Source organism: Rosa rugosa, chromosome 6 (genome assembly GCF_958449725.1).
Source record: "Rosa rugosa chromosome 6, drRosRugo1.1, whole genome shotgun sequence".
NCBI lineage: Eukaryota > Viridiplantae > Streptophyta > Magnoliopsida > Rosales > Rosaceae > Rosa > Rosa rugosa.
Genome location: NC_084825.1, coordinates 43,747,052 through 43,768,052, shown reverse-complemented (window position 1 = coordinate 43,768,052; position 21,001 = coordinate 43,747,052). Strand labels below are relative to the sequence as shown.

General features: G+C 42.3%; 2 protein-coding genes across 4 annotated transcripts; both read left to right on the top strand.

Annotated features, from left to right (window-relative positions):
• Positions 1-5,328: 5,328 nt before the first annotated feature.
• LOC133715504 (uncharacterized) lies at positions 5,329-8,968 on the top strand. Of its 2 annotated transcripts, none has more exons than XM_062142017.1 (8): positions 5,329-5,487; positions 5,569-6,016; positions 6,097-6,214; positions 6,503-6,606; positions 7,184-7,269; positions 8,064-8,173; positions 8,259-8,291; positions 8,495-8,968. In XM_062142017.1, exons 1-8 carry the CDS (start codon positions 5,391-5,393, stop codon positions 8,540-8,542), a joined length of 1,044 nt encoding a protein of 347 aa, XP_061998001.1. In that variant the 5' UTR covers positions 5,329-5,390; the 3' UTR covers positions 8,543-8,968. The 2 variants fall into 2 exon arrangements, with proteins under 2 accessions (XP_061998001.1, XP_061998000.1); XM_062142016.1 differs by having other exon boundaries at positions 6,491-6,606.
• An 8,569-nt stretch (positions 8,969-17,537) lies between these two features.
• Positions 17,538-21,001, top strand: LOC133718106 (nuclear transcription factor Y subunit B-1-like). Of its 2 annotated transcripts, none has more exons than XM_062144913.1 (6): positions 17,538-17,697; positions 17,832-18,075; positions 18,182-18,557; positions 18,684-18,767; positions 18,874-18,912; positions 20,677-21,001. In XM_062144913.1, the coding sequence occupies exons 2-3, from the start codon at positions 17,846-17,848 to the stop codon at positions 18,324-18,326; spliced, it is 375 nt and encodes a 124-aa protein (XP_062000897.1). In that variant the 5' UTR covers positions 17,538-17,697; positions 17,832-17,845; the 3' UTR covers positions 18,327-18,557; positions 18,684-18,767; positions 18,874-18,912; positions 20,677-21,001. The 2 variants fall into 2 exon arrangements, with proteins under 2 accessions (XP_062000897.1, XP_062000896.1); XM_062144912.1 differs by having other exon boundaries at positions 20,536-21,001.

Here is a 21,001-nt window from a genome sequence, read left to right as displayed (position 1 = left end):
CCATTTTTCAGCCTTTGAACCATAGTTTGGACGAAATGTCCAAACTACCCTCGTCAGCCATTGTTTCCGTATCAGTTTAGTATGCTTCTCTCTCTCTCTCTCTAAAATTCCCGATCCTCTCTTTCGTTCTCTAAAATTCTCAATCCTCTCTCTCTTCAATTCCCAAACCCTTACTGCTACACTTGTTCTCAGAAATTCAAAGGTCGTCTTTTCTCCGACGATCTTGGCATCTGACGGTGGCGGGCTCGCTCTTTTCTCGGAACCAGGTCCAGCTGTCGAGGGACCTTCATTGTCGTGAGAGGAGGAGTTAGAGGAGGAACTGGATCGCTGCTGAAGATGAGATCTTCAAAACCATCTGATCGATCTCAACCTCAAAACCGACGCCGCCGAATACGAGATCCTAGCCACAGCTCCTCCTCCTCAATCCAATCCCAATTCCCAAACCCTAGCTCCCAATTCGACCAAAGAGGCCGATTCGTATGGTGGTCCTAGGGTTGGCTCTGTGCAGACCATAAAGGGTAAGAAGCCGAAGATTTTTATTCATAAATCTATTCCCGATTCCGCAGCCTCTGATTTCATTCAAAGAGGAAAGCAATATAGTGGCTGAAGCTTATGAAGAATCTAAGCAGCTCGTCCGGGAAGCTCTCAACACTCACCAGTTTAAGCTCTGCTCTTTTGGGTCTGATGGGTTGCCGCACTTCCCTCTGGCCAAAGATGGTGAGCTCAGATTTAAGGGAAGTGGAGGTTCTTTACAGACTAAGAAGGTTGGTCCTTCATTTTAGAGTGAAAATCTGCAATAACCATCTAGCATTTCAAGTTTTTGTTGGGAAATTTGATGAAGACAATAGCCCAAATTTGGGCCCTATGAATTTTTGGGTTATTTTTGCAACGTTTCTGTTTCTGCATTGAAACTTATAATAGAGTAAGTTGATACAATCAGCATTATTTGGTAGAGAAATAGTATGAATTTGGGTTTACTATCGTTCTTTGTTGTAAAATTTTGGATTGAAAATGTGCTATACCTATCTGGTATTTGAAGTTTTTGTGGTTAAGTTTGTAAAAATAGCCAAATTTTGTAATTTGAAGCAATGTACGTTGTCTTTTTCTTGAAATGTTATGGTAATGTTAATTCTGGTATTTTAAAGGATTAGATTAGGATTTGCACTGGAGAATATGCTAGGAGGGAAGGGGAGAGAGAGAGAGAGAGAGAGAGAGAGAGAGAGAGAGACAGAGGGTTTGGAGTGGGGCGGTGGCGGTGGCGGTGGCGGTGGCGGTGGTGCTCTACATTGGGGTGGTCAGTTGGAATTGGAGGTTGTCGAGATGGAAGGATATGACTCTGATTGGAAGAAGAAAGGTGGGTTTGGAATTGGGGAGGTAAGGGAAAATGTCCATTTTACCCTTCTCGGCGGGTCAAAGGCTGAAAAATGGGGCCCTATGTCGGCTCCAACTCAGCAAGTGACATCATCTTTCGAGCAAATTTCAAATTTTGGACCCAACTGATGCAATTTGGAAGATCAAGGACCATCGTGATTAAAAAAAAAAAAGTCAGGGACCAAAGTGATTTTAGCCCTAAAGTTCAAGGGACTAAACTGAATTTAATCCTTAAAAGAAATTGTGACTTACAGATAAGAAGTTGCTTTTATTATTTTGTTAGAAAGTGACATTCTCTTCGTCAAAGAAGTAAGTTCAAAATAAATTTATAATGATTGATATATATATATATATATATATATAACTAGGGCTCTAGCCTAAAAAAATCGCTCTTACCACCTTGATTAAGTATATGTTTACTTACATGAGCATTTGTCAAGCATAATTAGCTATAATGAGCCACGCTCATGCTACCGCCAGTGGCACCAACAACCACAACGATGTGACCTACGGAAACACAGCCAAGCAGGCTAGCACCTGAGCCCCGGCTCACCCCCAGATCACCGCTGATGCGTTGCCACGAGCCGCGCCAAGATTGCCTCGTTGAAGCATCAGAAGCTGGGAACTGAAGCATATCAGTCCCACATCGAAAACAAGGAAGAGGTCAGCCTCTTCCCCACCTATAAAAGGTTCACTCATCTCTCCTCATTAATTACGCATTTACTACTTACCTACTGTTATCTTGTCAACATAAATACATTGACCAACTTCGGCATCAGAGAAGAGAAGACCGCCCAACACGGTCTCCCTCTGACGCCCCTCTATATTTTACTTGACAGATAGCAGAAGCTCCGAGAACATTACAAGTAGCGGTCCGCCCATCGGACCCGCGTTAACCAAGATTAGGCTACCGCTCAATCTTAGACATTAACATTGGCTCCTTCTGTAGGAACCCTTGAGCAAAAGGCCATCCTACCACAACAATTACCATGACTAACGGTAGCGGGAGAAACGCTGAAGAGCAGGCAGACCAATCCGCCAACCCCCATCCCACCAACCCCGCGGGTAACGTTAACCGTGCATTATTCAGCACTCCGGTCAACCCTAGCGTGGAACCTCAAGGTACACCCCAGGTCCCGCTGACTCAAACTGCAGCGGAGGCCCGACCAGGCAGCAGTCGCCTACCAGGCCAGGACCTTGCCGCTATGTATGAGCTGGCATTGGCGGACCTTCACAAGGCAAACTGGGAGCGCGAGCAGGAGCGCAGGGAGAAGGTTGAGGCCCAATAGCAAGTGGTCACGCTGATGTCAAGATTCGACGAACTAAAGAAGGCGCTGGAGGCAAACGCCAACCCAGCGCAGAGCGAGCAATCGCAGAGCACCAGGTGGAGTCGGCCTAACGCCGGCAGATTAGTACCCGCACCAATCATACAGATGCAGATACCGCTGAACCCATCAGAACTACTGAGAATGGGTCCACCTCCCCCACCCCAACTAGTGATAGAGCAAGAGGCAGAATCACAGCCGCACACCAACCGCTCTGTAGCTAGGGCTAGAACTGAAGGTAATCCACCTGCCCCCAAGGGGGAGCTGGCGCAGTGGACCTCCAGGCAGGGCCCGCTGGTGACGCAACAACCTTAATCCTGGAAAGGATGCAGCAATTGGAACAAAGGCTAATCCGGGCAGAGGCAGGCGCCCTAGCGCCAATTCCAAATCCTCTCTTTGCGTCCAGGCCAGGACCATTCACCGCTAGGATCCTACAGGTCGACCGACCAGCACATGCAAAGACGCCAAAAATGCCACAATACAGCGGCATGACTGACCCCTTCGTCCACATGGACACCTTCAAAAAAGTCACTAACAACAAGGAATTTGATGACGCCACCCTCTGTCACTTGTTCAGCGAAACGTTAGATAGTGAGGCAATGAGCTGGTTCTTTGAATGTCCACCGGGATCCATCGACTCATTCCACGCACTATCAAACGCTTTCCTCTCTCGGTTCATCCTGTTGGCCACCGGACATCACAACATAAGTCAGCTGTTCAACGTCAAGCAGGGCGCAGAGGAAACATTGAAGGCATTTGTCACTAGGTGGCGAGCGGCGGCGTCTCAGTGCCGTGATCTGGATAAAATAATGGCGCTAGCAGCCTTCAAGCAATGGCTCCTAAAGGGACCATTTCTCTATCATCTCAATTACAATCATCCAAATGCTACGTATGACCATGTCATGAGCGAGGCCGTAATCCATGCACAGGCAGAATTCATCACATATAGAGAAACCCACCATCACCACCAACGCTGGCAAAGTCCACTCAGCCCTCCTCCAGCCATCAAGAAACCGCTAACAAAACTCCTGCTACGCCGCCAACTGAAAAGAAGAGAGAGTGGCAACAAGGCAACTACCAGAACAAGCGGCAAAAGGACGAGAGTTATCATAAGGGCAACTGCTCATCCAACGGAGATAACCGTAACAAACAGACGGAGTCCTCCCAGCGGTACGCAATGTTTACAGTCCCCACGACCTCATATGAAGAGATATACCACCAGTGCAAAGACCAGATTCTACTGCCACCCCCAAGAAAGTACCCAAGGGTGGGAAAACCAAGAAACATCGGCAAGTGGTGCAAATATCACGAGGACAGCGGTCACAACACCAACAACTGCAACACTCTCAGAACAGCAATTGAGACTTTGTATCGTCACGACAAGTTGGACCAGTTCAAGGTGCGTCAGCTACCTCTTGTGGTCGTCAACATCGAGCCCATGCGCCGCATCAACACCATCGACGGCAGCGCTCCAATCACCAACATGTCTCATAGGGCAAGAACGCGCTATGCACGCACTAACCACCCCAAAGAAATTTGCAACATCCGCTAAAATTCCAAAGTCTGGTTGGGAACCCATTACCTTCTCGGAGGAAGCAGAACGCGGAGTACATCTACCCCACGATGATCCATTCTTGATCGACGCCATGCTCGATAAATGGTCAGTGGGAAGGATCCTCGTTGACAACGGATCCGTTGTCAATGTCATCTTCAATGGCTGCTACAACCAACTCCAGCGGAATAGAAAATTACTCCAAGATCATGAGCCCCTGCTCAGCTTCTCCGGTGATGTCACACAACCACTCGGTCATCGGCGCTAGCCCATGCACAGCGGAGATACATACAGAGTTCATCGTTGTCGATTGCTTCAGTTCATATAATGCCATCATTGGTCGACCGGCGCTCAACAAACTAAAATGCATCATAGCCGGGTATATACTTCTCATGAAGTTCCCTACACCCAACGGGACAGGCTATGTGAAGAGAAGTCATTAACAGGCACGAGAATGTTATTCAACAACTGTAGTGCGGTCGACACACCGCCATGAGATCCTAACGGTGAGAAACCATGCACCATTAAATACTTTTGAAGACCCTAGGGATGACGAGGAGAAATATGTGAAAAAGGAGTCTGTCAACCCAGAAACATCCTTGAGGGTTATCAGCATCTCTGACGAGCACCTTGAGCGGACGGTCTGTATCGGCGCTCAGCTAGCCCTAGAGATAGCGGCAGAACTCACTCAGTTTCTATGAGATAACGCCGCCGTATTTGCATGATCCTACGCTGATATGCCGGGCATCTCCCCTGAGATCATCACGCACAAGTTGAGCATCAAACCATCCTTTTATCCGATCAAGCTTAGACATTAACAATATGTATGTCTCTGGCTATTGACTATTAATTCGTAATAAAACCTTCATGTCTAACATTTGCGTCTCAACTCTCACTGATTTGTGACCAGCAGATTTGAGAAGCCTTCGAGTTGGTGCACCTTTTGTAGGAGATTAGTCTGATTTTGCTAGGACACTAACTGTGTGGGTGTATTACTAACTCATAGTGACTAAGGTGACTTGCTACCTACCTCCAATAAAAAAAAAAATTAATTAAAAAAAAAAACTCTGTTTAAGAAAAGAAAAAGAAAAAAAAATTGGCCAGTCAAAGCACCAAAAAACGCCCACCAACTGTTCGACGAAATGACGACTACTCCTCTCAGGTTCTTGCTCACCAACGGCGTCGTCTCCAACCCTGCCAACACTCCTCCGGTCACCACCTTCCTCGAGACCCACCCAGGTAGCTCTTCCATGCTTTTAATCAGCTTCTTTTGTTTTTCGAAAATGGTTCTTGAAGAGCATTTCCCGCCTTATTTTGCAGGGGCTTACACGACGACTCGCACTCACAACAACGCCTCATTCGTGTTGTTTTGGGAGAGGCACTTGAAAAGGCTCGCGGAGTCCGTGAGAATCCTGTACAATGCCGATCCTCAGCTTCTTTTCGGACCCAACAAGACTTCGCTTCCATTACCGTCGTCTCTTGCAGCCAATTCTCTTTTGCTCCAGTCAAAGGTCAATGATTCGATGAAAAAAGTGCTGCCAATTGCTTTGGAGGGGAGGAGTGACGGGGAGGAACTGTCGATTACTACTTTGGTCAGCGGCAATTTGGGGAAATTGGGTGAGAGTGGGGACTTGGAGCCTCTTGATGTGAGCCTTTATGTTGGGATTTATGTGCCTTCTGTGTTTGGTGTCAGAGGAAACGGTGCGCAGTTGGCTGTGGTGGGTCGTGGGAGAGATGTTGCTGCTGCTAAGTACTCGGATTGGGTGAGGTCAGTAAATCAGTCTTCACTCATTAATGCGTTTCTTACACTTAGAATATATCTTAAGTGTTGGTTTTATTAATTTGCAGGATTAGGAAGTCTTTGGAGAGGTTGAGGCCGCCCTCAGGGACCGAGCTCTTGTTGTCCAATGATGGTGATCGGATTCTTGAAGGCAGCCTGTCAAACTTCTTTGTGGTCCGCCGAAAGGTGAGACCTTCTACATTTACAAATTTTGAGCTGCATTGGGTTGACTGAGTTTGAAGGGAGCCTTGCTTTGTTAGTCGTTTAGTGGTATGTGAATGACCAAGTTGATGTCTTACTTACTATATATTATCAGTTAGTACTTGTTATAGATAGCTGTATATTGGGTGACAATGAAGGTGCTTTCACGTAAACTATGAAGCTAGCCAAGTATTATGTTTTCTGTTATAAATTAGTCTTACTTATACATTGACATTGCATAACTAATGCAAAACTATGTAGCTGCTTTTTCAGGATGACAATGAAGCTAAAGACAAAACTATCCACTGTTTTGAAGTACAGACAGCTCCTATTAGCAAGGGTGTCCTACCAGGAATTATACGCCAACTAGTCATTGAGTAAGTGCCCTCCTACTGATGAACGCTTGTTTTGATTCTTTTTCTCTATATAGGTAGAATGGTGTTAGCAGCAAGGCAAAAAGTAGAAGAATAACTTAATTGATTCTCCATTACATCTGTTGCCATAAGAGTTTGTTCGCTGGCATCTGATTTCGTACATACAGGGGAATTCTTATTAGACTTCTCTAGTGTTCACAGTTTGTGTTCACTGGTTGAAGTGGTTCCTGAACTGGGAATGAGAGATTTACTCATCCATTTGTGGGGTAAATGGAGAAGTCTGATTAGCCTTCTTTAGTGTCCAGGATTGGTGTTGGATGGTTGAAGTGGTTCGTTTAGAAATTAGGTATTGAAGTGGGTTCTTAGGAATTGTATTTGTATCTTGGAAAGGTTTTCCCTGTAGAGTTATTGAACTCTTATGGGTGAACTTGGAGGTATTAACTTGGAATTCTGAGCTACAATACTCATCATATCTGACTGTAGTGAATTCACTTTCTCTTAAGTGGTCCAATTCTGAGATGCAATCAATAGTAATGTATTAGGATCTGTTAGGTTATTGCACTTCTTGTAATTTATGCAGAGTATGCTTGAGCAAAGGAATCCCTTTTCGAGAAGTTGCACCACTGTGGTCAGAGCATGAATTTTGGGAAGAGGCGTTCATTACAAGTAAATCTCTACTTATCTCTTTCTTCAGTTCCATGCAATTACGTAGTTAAATCGAAACGTATTTTCGCGTCGGGGATGAGTATATTTTCACTGTATTAATGACTAAGTCTACTGTCATTAGTAGTTGCAATCTGGTTGAGCACTGATGTTGCTAAAATCTGCATTATTGAAAAGTAAAAATAGTAACTGCAACCTTAGCCAGTACAGGGCAGCGTAAATGCTTTATGTGAACTTAACCAGTAAGCACTTTTTCTGTAAGACTCAGTTGCAATTGTTTAGATGCACAAACCTTTTCGGAAAATTTTCAACCTCCTATTTTTTCTTTTTCCCTGTCAACTGATCAGCTTCAACATCTTAGCCTAATACTGTCAGTTTCTGAAATGGAGGGTGATATAATTATTGGGCTGTCCTATCTTATTTTTTTCCGTCACATTTGCTCAAGGAAGGGTGAATTCTACATATAGCATTGTCCAAAAGCACTTTGGTGATGTGGCCTCAAGTGAGGCAAAACCACCTGGTGCAATTAATCACCGTATTTTAAAAGCGGAAATTGTTATGCCATTTGATTTCACTATGGTGATTACCATTAACTATTTCTCTGTTAGAATCTATACAATCTATTGAGTTATTATTGTTGCCTGTTTTTGCTACATCACAGATTCCCATGCATTCTGAATACCAGATGCTCCTTAAAAGCTAAATTCTACAAGGAGTTTGTTTTGACTTTCATGCAACTTTGTGCTAGAGTTTAATAATTTTCTATCATATGATGATCTGATACGTTTGTATTGCAGATAGCTTAAGACTTATGCAGCATGCGGAGATTGTTCGTGCTCCTAGTTCATGGGAATCACTGCATGGTAATTCATGGAAGGACATATCTTGGAAAGTGAAGCAGTTTGAGGTTTGTGCATCTAAAGCTTTGGATGCTACAATTATTGAGCTCATATTGTATTTTCTAACTATTGTCTTGTTCTGAACTTAATCAGGAGGGTCCTGGAATGATTACTACAATACTCCAGGTAATTATATATATTCTTCTCTTACTGCTAAAAAGCACATGACCTGACCCAAAAAATAGGCAGTTCTCTGTGTAAATGAACCATGCAGCAACTCCAAATTAAAAAAAGTTGCATTACCCTGACCATATATAGCCATATAATGAACATTCTAAGGGAGTTATACCTTATTTAACATTTTCGGTCTTTTCTTGTGGGGGAAGCAGAAGGAGATCATGGAAAAAGCAATTTCAGAAGGATACTCTTTGAGTTGATTTGCATAGAAAGGTGGAGGGATCTTCTTTCTTGTTGAGCATATTGTGTGTCTTCACTTCCTAAAGGTCTGCAATTTGTTTCATCAATAGAATTTCCATGATCAGCTTGTCAAGTTAATAGTTGTAATTTGTATCTTAATGTAAACCATTCTAAAGCAATTTTACATGATTATTCAATCTCTGCCCCACATAGAAATGTTTGATCTCTTTGGATAGTAGTATACATGCTGTGTAAAATAATTCTTATGCCCAGCGCATAATACTGCCGAGTTCCTCACATTTACAATTTGGCAAAGTATACTGAGTTTTTGCCATACTGTAATGTACGCTTAGTTGATAACACTGTAATGTAGACTACTGTGATACTTGCATACTCGATTAAGTTTGTATTGATTATATTATATGAAGATATACCTGCATTACTCAGATTCAATTTGTATTGCTTGCTCTTGTATGAATACCATGTTGGATTAAGTGATGACCTTAGTTTAGAATGCATTAACAATGTTATAGGCCTATACTCAATAACCCATTTGGATGAATACCAGTAACAGTTCTTGTCATGTTCCGATTCCCACTAGTACTAACTAGTCTTTCTTGTACAATTTGGCCGTGCTCCTTTCTGAGCCGAGTAAAATTCTTTCCTATCAGTTGGTCAGCTTCAATATCTTAGCTGCTGACTGCTGTTGTGTCATCTGCTACTGCATCTGTTTAAATGAGGGTAATAATCACCATAATACTGACCATCTCTTTGTTTTTGTTGATTTTGCTAAGGTTGGGTTTCACGTATATTATTTCAGTATTCCCTTTCTGCTTGTACAGACTACTGCTTAGGTCGGCGGATTTGGTAGGAATTTAACCTCAGATAATGATATATCCTCTCTAGACACTTCACTTTAAGAGTTTAAGAGCACAGGTTTGCTTCTCAATTTCCTCACTAAATTCACTCTCGAAAATAGGTGACACCCTTCAATTGTGGAATATGTAGGTAGAATAATTCCCTTGGCAAACTTGTGATCCTTATGAGCCTACATTCCATTAAGAGCTGCTGCAATATTGGTTGCTCTTCAAACTTTACCATCTTAGAAGCAAATAACTCAAAAAATTCTACTTTACAGCCAAAATAATTCAACATAATTTTTTTTCATCTTTACCTTAAGCATGATGCTAGTGAGATTTGAGTTCATAACTTACATGGTGTCGGGCATTCCAAATAACTAACATGCATTTCTATTTCTGAAGCAAGAAAGAATCTTTTTAGATGAACTAACCGGTGGTTTTTATTTTTTTGATCAAATCAATAACTCAAATACAACTAGTATATTGTGAGTCGAACTCACGACCTCCCACTTAACCAAATGGTACTAGGCAACTCACCGATGGTTTAAGTGGTGAACTTTCGACAAAACTTAAATTCAATATAAAATTGCAGGTTTTTGGATTGGGTTTTTGTCCATTCACCCCATTTCTAGAGATTCTTTTCCTACTTACCCTATTAAGTTTTTTTAATTCTCTCTTACTCAAAACACTCTAAGGAGGTCTTCCCTAATACCCTATTAAGATTTTTTTTTTTTTTTAATACCATTTTACTCTCACCCTTTTGTTACTTAGAGAGAGAGAGAAAAAAAAATGGAAGAGAGAGAAACCATAGGAGACTTCGCTGGAGCCCGGTCACCAACCGCCGGAATCCGGCCAACTTTCGTCGGAATCCGGTTACCTGTCGCCGGAATTCGGTCACCTGCCGCCGCCCACCGGACTTTTCAGAAAACCTCACCGGAAAGGTTTACTGCCTCAATAGACATCTATTGCCCTCCAATAGAGGGGCAATAGACCTCTATTGCCCTCCAATAGACGTCTATCAGCCATGTATTGCCGGAATGTGAACTAATCTCCTTAAAATTAGACAAATAAAACTTTGATTAAGGGAAAAAACGAGAAAATTATATCAATTCAAAACATCTATTGCCTCCTAATAAACCTTTATCAGACATCTATTGTATTTTTTTTTTGAATAGGAATTGATGTTATTAGATATCAAAGCCATGAAAACAGGCCAGAGTCTAACAGAACTTACATAAGAAAACCCGGGACAAACCGGATAACCTATCTAAGCCACTCTAAACTCATTAAAATCTAAAGGGACGCTCGCTGAACAGCAAGCCTAAACTAAGCAAGAGTAGTCTCGCTCTCTAAGGAAGAAATATTCATCTAGTCTAATATGCCAATCACGCAATTGTGGTACAAATATCAACTAGAAACGTCTTAGAAAAGCCTATAGAAATTACCCCTACTTCAAAAGGCTTGAGTCCAGAATGTCTAAAAGCTTAGAGAACTTAAAGAGGTGCTAGTCCCTCCCCTTTAGGGTTGGAACCAGCACCATCTTCAACCTCTGCAGTAGCCAACAACCTCGGCATCAGGTTGGTCTCTCGGCTCTTGGTTGTAGTCTTCGCGTCTAAGTCAGTATCACTTTTCGCAGTCTTGCTCGTCCCCGCCGTACCATGAGGCAACTCATTCAAATTACCCACAATACGGCCGCTCTTCCTCTTTGGTTGCTCAAAGTTACTCTCCAACAATCTCCTAATCATTGTAGCCAAGTGCATTACAGGACAGGCCAAATGCGATAATATATTCCAGTCATAACATACACCCTTTGGCCTCCTATCGAAGTTGGGCTGCCCAAATGCTCTGAGCACCCAACCTTTTAACAACTCGAAATCATCGTCAGCACCTAGTCTAGCGCCGCCACTCATCTCAGCCGCCATCCTCAGCCAGGTTCCTCCTGCAATGCCGACGATCTTCCACACTGCTTTCTTCCTCAGCCAAGTTTCTATCCAAACTCGGTCGGCTTTGCCGCCACGATCCGACAGTCGCAACCCAAGCACAGAAGTCGAGACATCAAAACTGGACATATCGATTCCACCAATATCAACACTCCGCCGTAGAGTCAAATCGCCGGGATGCCACACAGAAATAGCATATGCCTTCCCACCATCATCATCCCAAAAGGTTAGGCACTCCTCAGCAAGATCCTTCTCCCTCAGGATCAGATCTGCAGTAAGAGATTGGGTAGATCCAATCAGAATCGGGATGACCAAGACCAGCCGTAAAAAGGCCATAGGGAGAGAGCTGACGCCGGAGCGAGTCTGGCGCGCTTTACGAGGGCGGCAATGACCGCCGTCTTCATGCTCTGCGCCTCCAGTCGGCGCTGCTAGGGTTCCACGGGGAAGAGGCATCCTAATCTGTTCTCGTTCAGACATCTATTGTATTGCCCCCAAGTAAAAAAAAAATTCCCTCTTTTTTTCTTCCGGGCCTTCTACCCCATTTTACCAACAAAAGCAAAAATAAAAGAGAGAGAGAGAAGACGAGGCCCGCATTCGATTTGATAGAAAGTAAAAACGCGTGGGCCATTTGATGGGGTACAAAAACTAAAGGGTAGAAAAGAAAGATGCAAAATATCAAAACATAGTTATATTTCTCTGATAGCCCAAAATGGCTTGCAATACAGCATATAAAGAGAGAAGGGTGTCCTTGACAATACAGTTGTCATGAACCATAATAGGTAGTTGACTATTCTAGATAAGCTTACAAAATGGGTGTCCTTAACAATTCAACAAAATAACAATAAATGTAAAGTAGCTAGTAGGTGCAGTTTCAACGCCATTCAACAGACCACGACTCTTGACGAGTTGACTTGTAGAACCAGACGAGTAGACTGCTCATAGTATTTCATTTCTTATACGAGTGGTGCCTATCTTCTATGAAGTAGATCCCTCTAATCTACGGAAAATCAATGGAAAATTTGCATAAACTTTTGCCAAACATGGTGAAAATTCTAACCTCGACAAGGAAGAGATGGAGAGCTGGAGGTCACTGGAGCCCAAGGCTGAAATGACGACTGCTGTCGGTTCTGCAAAACGGAGCTGCGGTCCTTGCCGGATCGGGTCCTCGGGTCCGGCGGCGAGTTGAGGCTGCTGAACTCGCAATGGTTTGCCGCATTTGAGAACTAGAGGAAGAAGAAGCTAGAGAGGTCCAGGGTGAGCTTCTCCGACGAGTGGATCCGGCCGGGTCGGAGGGGAAGAGGAAGAACACGGTGGTGGAGAGGGGGAGGAAAGCGACGGTGGTGGATATACAGAGGGAGTCTTCGATTCGGCTGAGCCTGAGAGAGAGAGACTGATCGGAGAGCAATGAGAGAGAGGAGAGAGTACTCGATGACATTGATGTAGTTTTTTAATTAGGCTGAGGTCAAAATTGTTATTTCACTTTAAATTGTGTTAGTGGGAATAAAAATCTGTTGTTGGAGTAAGTGGGATAATTTTTGCCAATTTTGGTGTTTTGGGTCGAGGACCCTTATTGTTCTAATTGTGAATAGTACATTTCAAAAAAAAAAAAAAATGTAAACATATGTGTGACATGACGAAATGGTGTTAGCTCAGTGGTTAGAGCACCCACTACCTATGTACGAAGTCATGGGTTCGAGTCACCATAGGGGCAAGAGTGAAACATTTTGATCCTCTTTTAAAAATAATATAAAAATAAAAAAAATATGTGTGACATGAACAATGTATTGCAACCTAGCATTAAACACATCACGTAGGTCGTCTTTATACCCTCACCACAATCACATTGGTTGATTTCAATGAATCAGATGCCATGCTTAACCTAACTTTGAGATTAGTTGCCAATAAACAAAAAAAAAAGAAAAAAAAAGGGAAATATTTAGATGCACAACGCAGTACTTTATAACTCTTTAAAAAATAAAGAAACACCTGGTGTGGTGAGGTTGGTCAGGCATCCCAGCATAGAATCCTCATGTTTAACATTCGAGTCTCAACTCCCATGAGTTTGTGGTCAACAGGTTTGAGGGGCCTTCAGGTTCGTGTGCTTGGTGCGGGGGATTAGTTTTGTTTTGTTGGGATACCCTCGTGGATCTTGGTCCGAATACTGACTGAGTGGGTGTGGTACTAACTCGCTAACGTACTTGATGTGGTTTACTACCTCGCCCTCAATCAGAAAAGGAAATAAAGAATAAATTTTGCATTTAACTCAATCAATATGTCGTGGTCAAATAACGTAACTGAGGTGGCTACAATGCTACCTCATCCGAGGAAAAAATAGATGCATAATGCGGTAACTTTACAACTTTTTAATAAAAAAAATAAATAAATAATCTTACATTTAACTCGGTCAATATGTCGCAGTCAAATGAGATAGTTTAGTCGAGTCATAACATTAGTCAATTCTAATCGAATTCAGCTCAACTGATTGCGACCCAAATAGGAATTTTCAGAATAGGGTTTTTGTCCATTTACCCCATTTCTAGGGATTTTTTTCCCACTAACCCCATTGAGTTTTTTAAATTCTCTCTTACCCAATACACTCTAATGGAGTCTTCCCTAATACCCCATTAAGATTTTTTTTTTGTTTTAATTTTTGGGATTTTGTCCATTTACCCCATTTCTAGGGATTTTTTTCCCACTTACCCCATTAAGTTTTTTTAATTCTCTCTTACCCAATACACTCTAAGGGGGTCTTCCCTAATACCCCATTAAGATTTTTTTTTTGTTTTTAATTTTTTTTTAATACCATTTTACCCTCACCCCTTTGTTACTTAGAGAGAGAGAGAGAAAATAGAAGAGAGAGAAACCATGGGAGACTTCGCCGGAGCCCGTCACCGGTCGCCGGAATCCGGTCACCGGCCGCCGGATTCCGGCCAACTTTCGCCGGATTCCGGTCACCTACTGCCGCCCACCGGAATTTGCTGAAAATCTCACCGGAAAGTTTTTTTGCCCCCAATAGACATCTATTGCCCCCTAATAGATGGGCAATAGACCTCTATTGCCCCCCAATAGACGTCTATTGCCCCCTAATAGACGTCTATTACCCTCCAATAGACGACTATCAGCCATGTATTGCCCCCCAATAGAAGCTTATTGCCCCCAATAGGACTTTCAGTTGCCAGAATGGAAACTAATCTCCCTAAATTTAGACAAATAAAACTTTGATTACAGAAAAAAAACAAGGAGATTACATCAATTCAAAACGTCTATTGCCCCCCAATAGCCGTCTATTGCCCCCCAATAGAACTTTCGATAGCCAGAATGGGAACTAATCTTCCTAAAATTAGATAAATAAAACTTTGATTAAGCAAAAAAACGAGTAGATTACATTAATTCAAATGTCTATTGCTCCCCAATAGACGTCTATTGGGGAGCAATAGAATATTATTTTTCCTGTTTTCTTTCCTTTCGGGCCTTCTGTTGCAAAACAGAAGTAGCACCATTTTGATTTGCCCCCAATACAACTTTTTTTTCTTTTCTTTTTTTCCTTTCCTTCTCGGATTTCTTCCCACAGTTTACAAAAAAAAAAAAAAATGATTTGGGCACCCAGAGAATGCTCTGGGCACCCAAGACCAGAGCACCCTCAGGCGACAAACCTACCGGCGTCGGACTTGGTGCGTCAGAGAACATCGCCGACGACTCTGAAGGAGTTTCAGACGAAGGAATGCTCGAGGAAGATGCTTTGGGCACCCAATCATCTTTCTTCTCTGCCACAACCTGCGTCGAGCACTGGAGGATAATCGACGTTGATGATGTCAGTCGATTCGAGGCGGCGCCGTTTTCGATCTTTGGCTGTCGAAGGCGAAACCATCTGAAATCGGAATCGGAATCTTCCGGTGAGAGATGTTGTGCTTCTGCCCGTGTTTCGACGACAACCACTAGTCCACCACCGGACTTCCGACGACGTGGACCGGTCCTGCTCATCTCCTCGACCTTAATCCTGTTTCGACGCCGCGCCGGAGTTAGAGATCAGAGAGAGAGAAAGACCGGAGGTGGAGATCGGGGAAAGAGACAGAAGAGAGAGAGAGAGATCTGAGGCAGAGATCGGGGACCTAAATCCTGTTTCGACGCCGCGCCGGAGTTAGAGATCAGAGAGAGAGAAAGACCGGAGGTGGAGATCGGGGAAAGAGACAGAAGAGAGAGAGAGATCTGAGGCAGAGATCGGGGAAGAGAGAGGAGAGGAGGGAGAGGCATAAAATGTAATTCAATAATTAGATTGAGGGCACAATAGTCATTTCTCTTTAAATTGGGTTAGTGGGAATAAAAATCTGTTGCTGGGGTAAGTGAGATAATTTTTGCTCATTTTGGGGCTTTTGGTCAAGGACCCTTAATTTTTTTTTTAATACCATTTTACTCCTCACCCCTTATTTACTTAGAGAGAGAGAGAGAGAGAAAATAGAAGAGAGAGAAACCATAGGAGACTTCGCCGGAGCCCGTCACCGGTCACCGGTCGCCGGATTCCAGCCAACTTTCACCGGATTCCGGTCACCTGCCGTCGCCCACCAGATTTTTCTGAAAACCTCTATTGCCCTCCAATAGAGGGGCAATAGACGTCTATTGCCCCACTAGTCTATTGCCCCCCAATAGATGTCTATGCCCCCTAATAGACGTCTATCAACCACGTATTGCCCCCCAATAGACGTCTATTGCCCTCTAATAGAACTTTCGGTAGCCGGAATGAGAACTAATCTTTCTAAGATTAGACAAATAAAACTTTGATTAAAAAAAAAATGAGGTAATTACATCAATTCAAAACATATATTGCCCCCCAATAGACGTCTATTGCCCCCCAATAGAACTTTTAGTCGCCGAAATGGGAACTAATCTCCCTAAATTTAGACAAATAAAACTTTAATTAAAGAAACAAAAAAAGAGATTACATCAATTCAAAACGTTTATTGCCCTCCAATAGACGTCTATTACCGCCCAATAGACGTCTATTGCCCTAATATAATTTTTCTTTCTTTCTTTCTGGGCCTTCTGCCCCATTACAAATACAGCCTTAAAGTTGTTTGCTGCCTGAATTCACATAATGATACACTTTTCCTTGGGCTTTTCAGGTCTTGGAGAAGAGAATGTTGTAGAAGTTCTGACATTATGTCTTGGCCCCTGCAAATTTTGAATTGTTGCCGTTAGATTTATATTGCAATACTGGAAAGAAAAATCCAAGTAAAACAAACATGCCATGATTTATAGCAGTCCAATCATAAAGCAGAGAAAACATACTACTAGACAATAAAAAATGGTCAACGGTAATGTGAAAGTGGTGGGTTAGTACCCCTAGGTTTCTCTGGACTATTGGGTTGTTTGTTTTAGCCAAGGACGATTCTGCCCTTCTTCCCTGCAGAGAAGAATAATTGCTTTTGAGAATCAAAGTCGAGTGATGAAAACCCATATTATTAACTGATATCACCACAACTGCTAGCAGAAAGCAGTTTGATCTTTCTCGAAAGTAAAGCAATTAGGTCGAACAAAAGATGATTAAGAAAGAACTTCTACCTGGGAACCTGTGACCATCCTTGGATTCGACTCCGGCCGGTCACCGAAGCAAATCTGCTGTCGCCGGAGCTCGAGGCTGGCGGCTGGTGGTTCTGCAAAACGAAGCTGAGGTCCTCCGCCGGATCGGATCCTTGCCGGATCGCGTTCCACAAAACGATGGTGGCTGGTGGTTTTGCATCGTCGACGAGGCCGATCGGAGCAGCAACGACGACTGGTGGTTCTGCAAAAACGATCGGAGCAGAGGCCTGGATCGTCGTCTACGAGGCCGATGTCTAGAGAGACAGAGAGAGAGAGGCGTTTTGGTTTCATAGAGAGAGAAGGGGAGAGTCAGGAGAGAGAGACAGAGAGGGGAGAGAGATCGAAGGGAGGAGAGAGATAGAGAGTGGCAGTAGCTGTAGTTATGTAATTAGGAAGCGGGCAGAATAGTAATTTCAATTTAAATTGGGTAATAAAAATATATTGCTGGAGTAAGTGGGATAACTTTGGCTTATATGAATAAAAGTGTTCCAAAAAAAAAACAAAAAATTAGAATTTGACCCCAAAAAAAATGTTATCAATTTGTTTTTACTTTCACCCTTTAACCTTTTGTCCTTGACGTCCCACGACGTCGTTTGAGTGAGAGTTTGAGAAATGGGTAGGTAGCAAGTACCCCTGTAAATTTCTGTAAAATAACAAACAAAACCCCCAAACCAACGGTGATAAGCATAAAGCCAAAAAAACCTTCTTCATCATTCTTTCTCGAATCTCCAGTCGTCAGATTTCTCTCCAAAACGCGCGAAATACAAACCCAACGCCTCTCTCGCTCTACACAGTTTGCAGGTACCTCCTTCCTTTCTCTCTCTAACTTCGCCGATCAACACCACCAGACCTAAACCTAACGAGCCGACCTAGGGCTCCACTCGCAATTTCAATTTCTTATCGTCGCAAAATTTGGATGATTTCTGATTTTGCAGGGATTGTTCTGATAATGGCGGAGGCACCGACGAGTCCGGCCGGCGGGAGCCACGAGAGCGGCGGCGAGCAGAGCCCGCAGAACGGGAGCAGCAGCAACGTGAGGGAGCAGGACAGGTACCTCCCAATCGCGAACATCAGTCGGATTATGAAGAAGGCGCTGCCGCAAAACGGCAAGATCGCCAAGGACGCTAAGGACACTGTGCAGGAATGCGTCTCCGAATTCATCAGCTTCGTCACCAGCGAGTAATTTCTGTCATCTCATCTCTCTTGTATTCGCTTTTCGTTTTTTTTTTTTTGTGTTGAATTGCGCGACTTTTTTGTTCAATTTGGGGGTTTTTTGGTGTTTTAGGGCCAGCGATAAGTGCCAGAAGGAGAAGAGGAAGACGATTAACGGTGACGATTTGCTGTGGGCGATGGCTACGTTAGGGTTTGAGGACTATATTGAGCCGCTCAGGATTTACTTGGCTAGGTACAGGGAGGTAATTACTATTTAACTTCCCCTTTTGTTTTTTTACTGTTCATCTTTGATTTTGATGTGATTGTACAGTTTGGTTGTAGCTTTATATGGTAGATTGTTTAGAATGAAGGAGCCTCAAATGAAATGAGGGGTTTTGTGTATTATCTAGTATCTACAGTTGGTTTACTACTCATGAGTTCAATCTAACAATTTTCTTTTTTTCTTTCCTTTTGGCTTGATTGGGGCCATTGCGGTGTTCCAGTTGGAGGTAAGCAAACCTTTTTTGCTCTTTCTAGTAAATTTATGTTAAATAAGCTGCGTGTGAATTGTATGGTGTATTTGTTGGTTTATGTCCTTGTGGATGAGAAATGACTTATTGGAATACATTGAATAGGGTGATGCAAAGGGTTCTGCGAGGGGTGGAGAAGGGTCTGCTAAAGGGAATCCTGTTGGAGCTATGACTGGGCAAAATTCACAGGTCTGATTGTAAAACCTCTTTTAGCATTTTCTTTCGCTAAATAGTTCATACCTACCATAAAAAAATTTACTGTCACCTTACCTTGTTCTCTTACTTTAATGGGCAGTTTGTTCATCAGCCACCACTGAACTACGTCAATAGCCAAGTAAGTCTATTTTTTCATGCACACATTGTTTATCTGTTTCATTAACAAGCTACTATAGGATTACCCTACTTCCAAGTTAAGTAATATATATATAGGCTAGCAACGGGGACGGGGAGGGAAATACTACTTTGGTTACTTTATGTCAAGCTACCCTTTGAAAATTATAGAATTCCACCCATAATCTGATGATTTAGTGCTCATGGGAAATTGATACTGTTCCTGTTTTGAGCATCTACAGTGTTTGCTAAGTTGTTAGGTATGTATCCTAGAAGGCACACTGGTTAGAATTTCCTTAGATCCCTGTAGTTCATCAAAGCTGCCAGCAGGCTTATTGTCCAATTCCCATACATGATAACATTTTGTATGCACAATAATGCATTGCTTCTACATGGTTGACTCTCCCTCCCTTGAGTCTAGAAGTGTATGAATAAGACTTCATTTCCTGCCGTACCTCATATGTCACTGAGAAGAATGACTATTAATACCAACCTTAGAACTGTACAAAAATAAGATTTGTGTCACCTGTCATTAACCAATGTCTCATGCTTAGGCTCACGTGTACTGGATTGTATTCTTACTAGATGATTTAGACCTGTAGCCAAATCTTAAAGAGGATAAACTCTTTGCTCCAACTGGGGTCATTGTTTCCATCTTCTTTGGCTGCTATTGTTCAGGGAGAATCACTAGTAATATTTGAAGCTAAAACTAGGCAAAGATGTTAGATTTTGTGCCACCAATGTATATGCTTAGGATCACACATACTTGATTGGTGAGCCTTTTTAGCCGATTTAAACCTCTAGCTAAATTTAGGAATGAGATCATTGTTTCAGTCTTCTTTGGTTATTAAGTGTTAAAACTTAAAAGTAGTTGGATGTTTAGGAAGTGTGATTCATGAAGGTTTAGTTTGAGAGTTAAATAAACATTTGGGGTGGACCATCTTCTATGGATGCCTTACTTTTTCCAATGGTAAACGAAATCATTTGATGGATAGATTGGTTCATATAAATGTGAGGTAAAAAAAAAAAAGTCGTATTAATGATAGTACTTTAGATTATGTGTACTTTTGTTCGTAACTAGAACAAATTTTTTATTTCTAGTATGTTTGGGGGAAGGATTTGCAGCTAGCAATTCCCGCTGCCTTTTATTCTTGCTAGGTTGTTGATTTAAATTCTTCAATTAGAAACTCTGAAGTTCAAATTACTGGACTGATTTTGGCTTGGAAAGTTGGAAAATGCTGTTAACAGACAGAACTGTAGTCATCTCTAGTAACATTCCCTGACACATTACTCGACATAGAGTCTAAAAAGACAGTGGATCATTTGAAATATTCTATATGTGATGCAGATATTATAAGGTTTATAAGGCACTTTAAATGAATACTGAGTCTTGTTGTTAACAACCTGTCTGGAGATTTATTTTAATATCAAATTTTACGTAGAACGCTAACGTGCTTATCAATCCATTGTGTTCTTAAAAAGAATGATCTCTTTTGTCGTGCAATTTGATTAGACATGTTGTGAATGTGAAGTTCCGTTCTTTATTGCTTTCTTAGGGTATGTTTACTTATTGCTTTATTTGATCTTAAGAAAATGAATTCATTTTTATTTTTTCACTCAATTGTAGGAGGATTATTATGTGCCTTTGAACAATATGGGGAATGGAAATTGATGCTTTTCATTTTGATGTGAGGAAGAAGAGAAGACATGGGTTTTGGTCACTGGTCACTTGATCCTAATGATGTGTCCTCAATATCTTGCAATGCAGGCACAGCATCTGGTTGTTCCTTCCATGCAAAGCAATGAGTAGAAGTCTTACTTTTATCCTAAATCATTGTTAAGAACTCGAAAGCGGTAAATTGTTAAGTTGCATTGCTTATAGTATCATTGATGTGAATTTGAGTTAATTTATGTTTCTGGGGTCTCTGCTTTGGTTGGGATAGGAAGGATTTAAGTTGTAGATTTGGCTTTTGGCTATATTTCTAGTTTAGTTGTCTGACCCCGTGTGATGAAGTACTGTTTAATTGGATGTTCATGAAGAACCTTGTGAAACAAAAAAAAATGGGAATATAATGCATATTTTTCATATAACA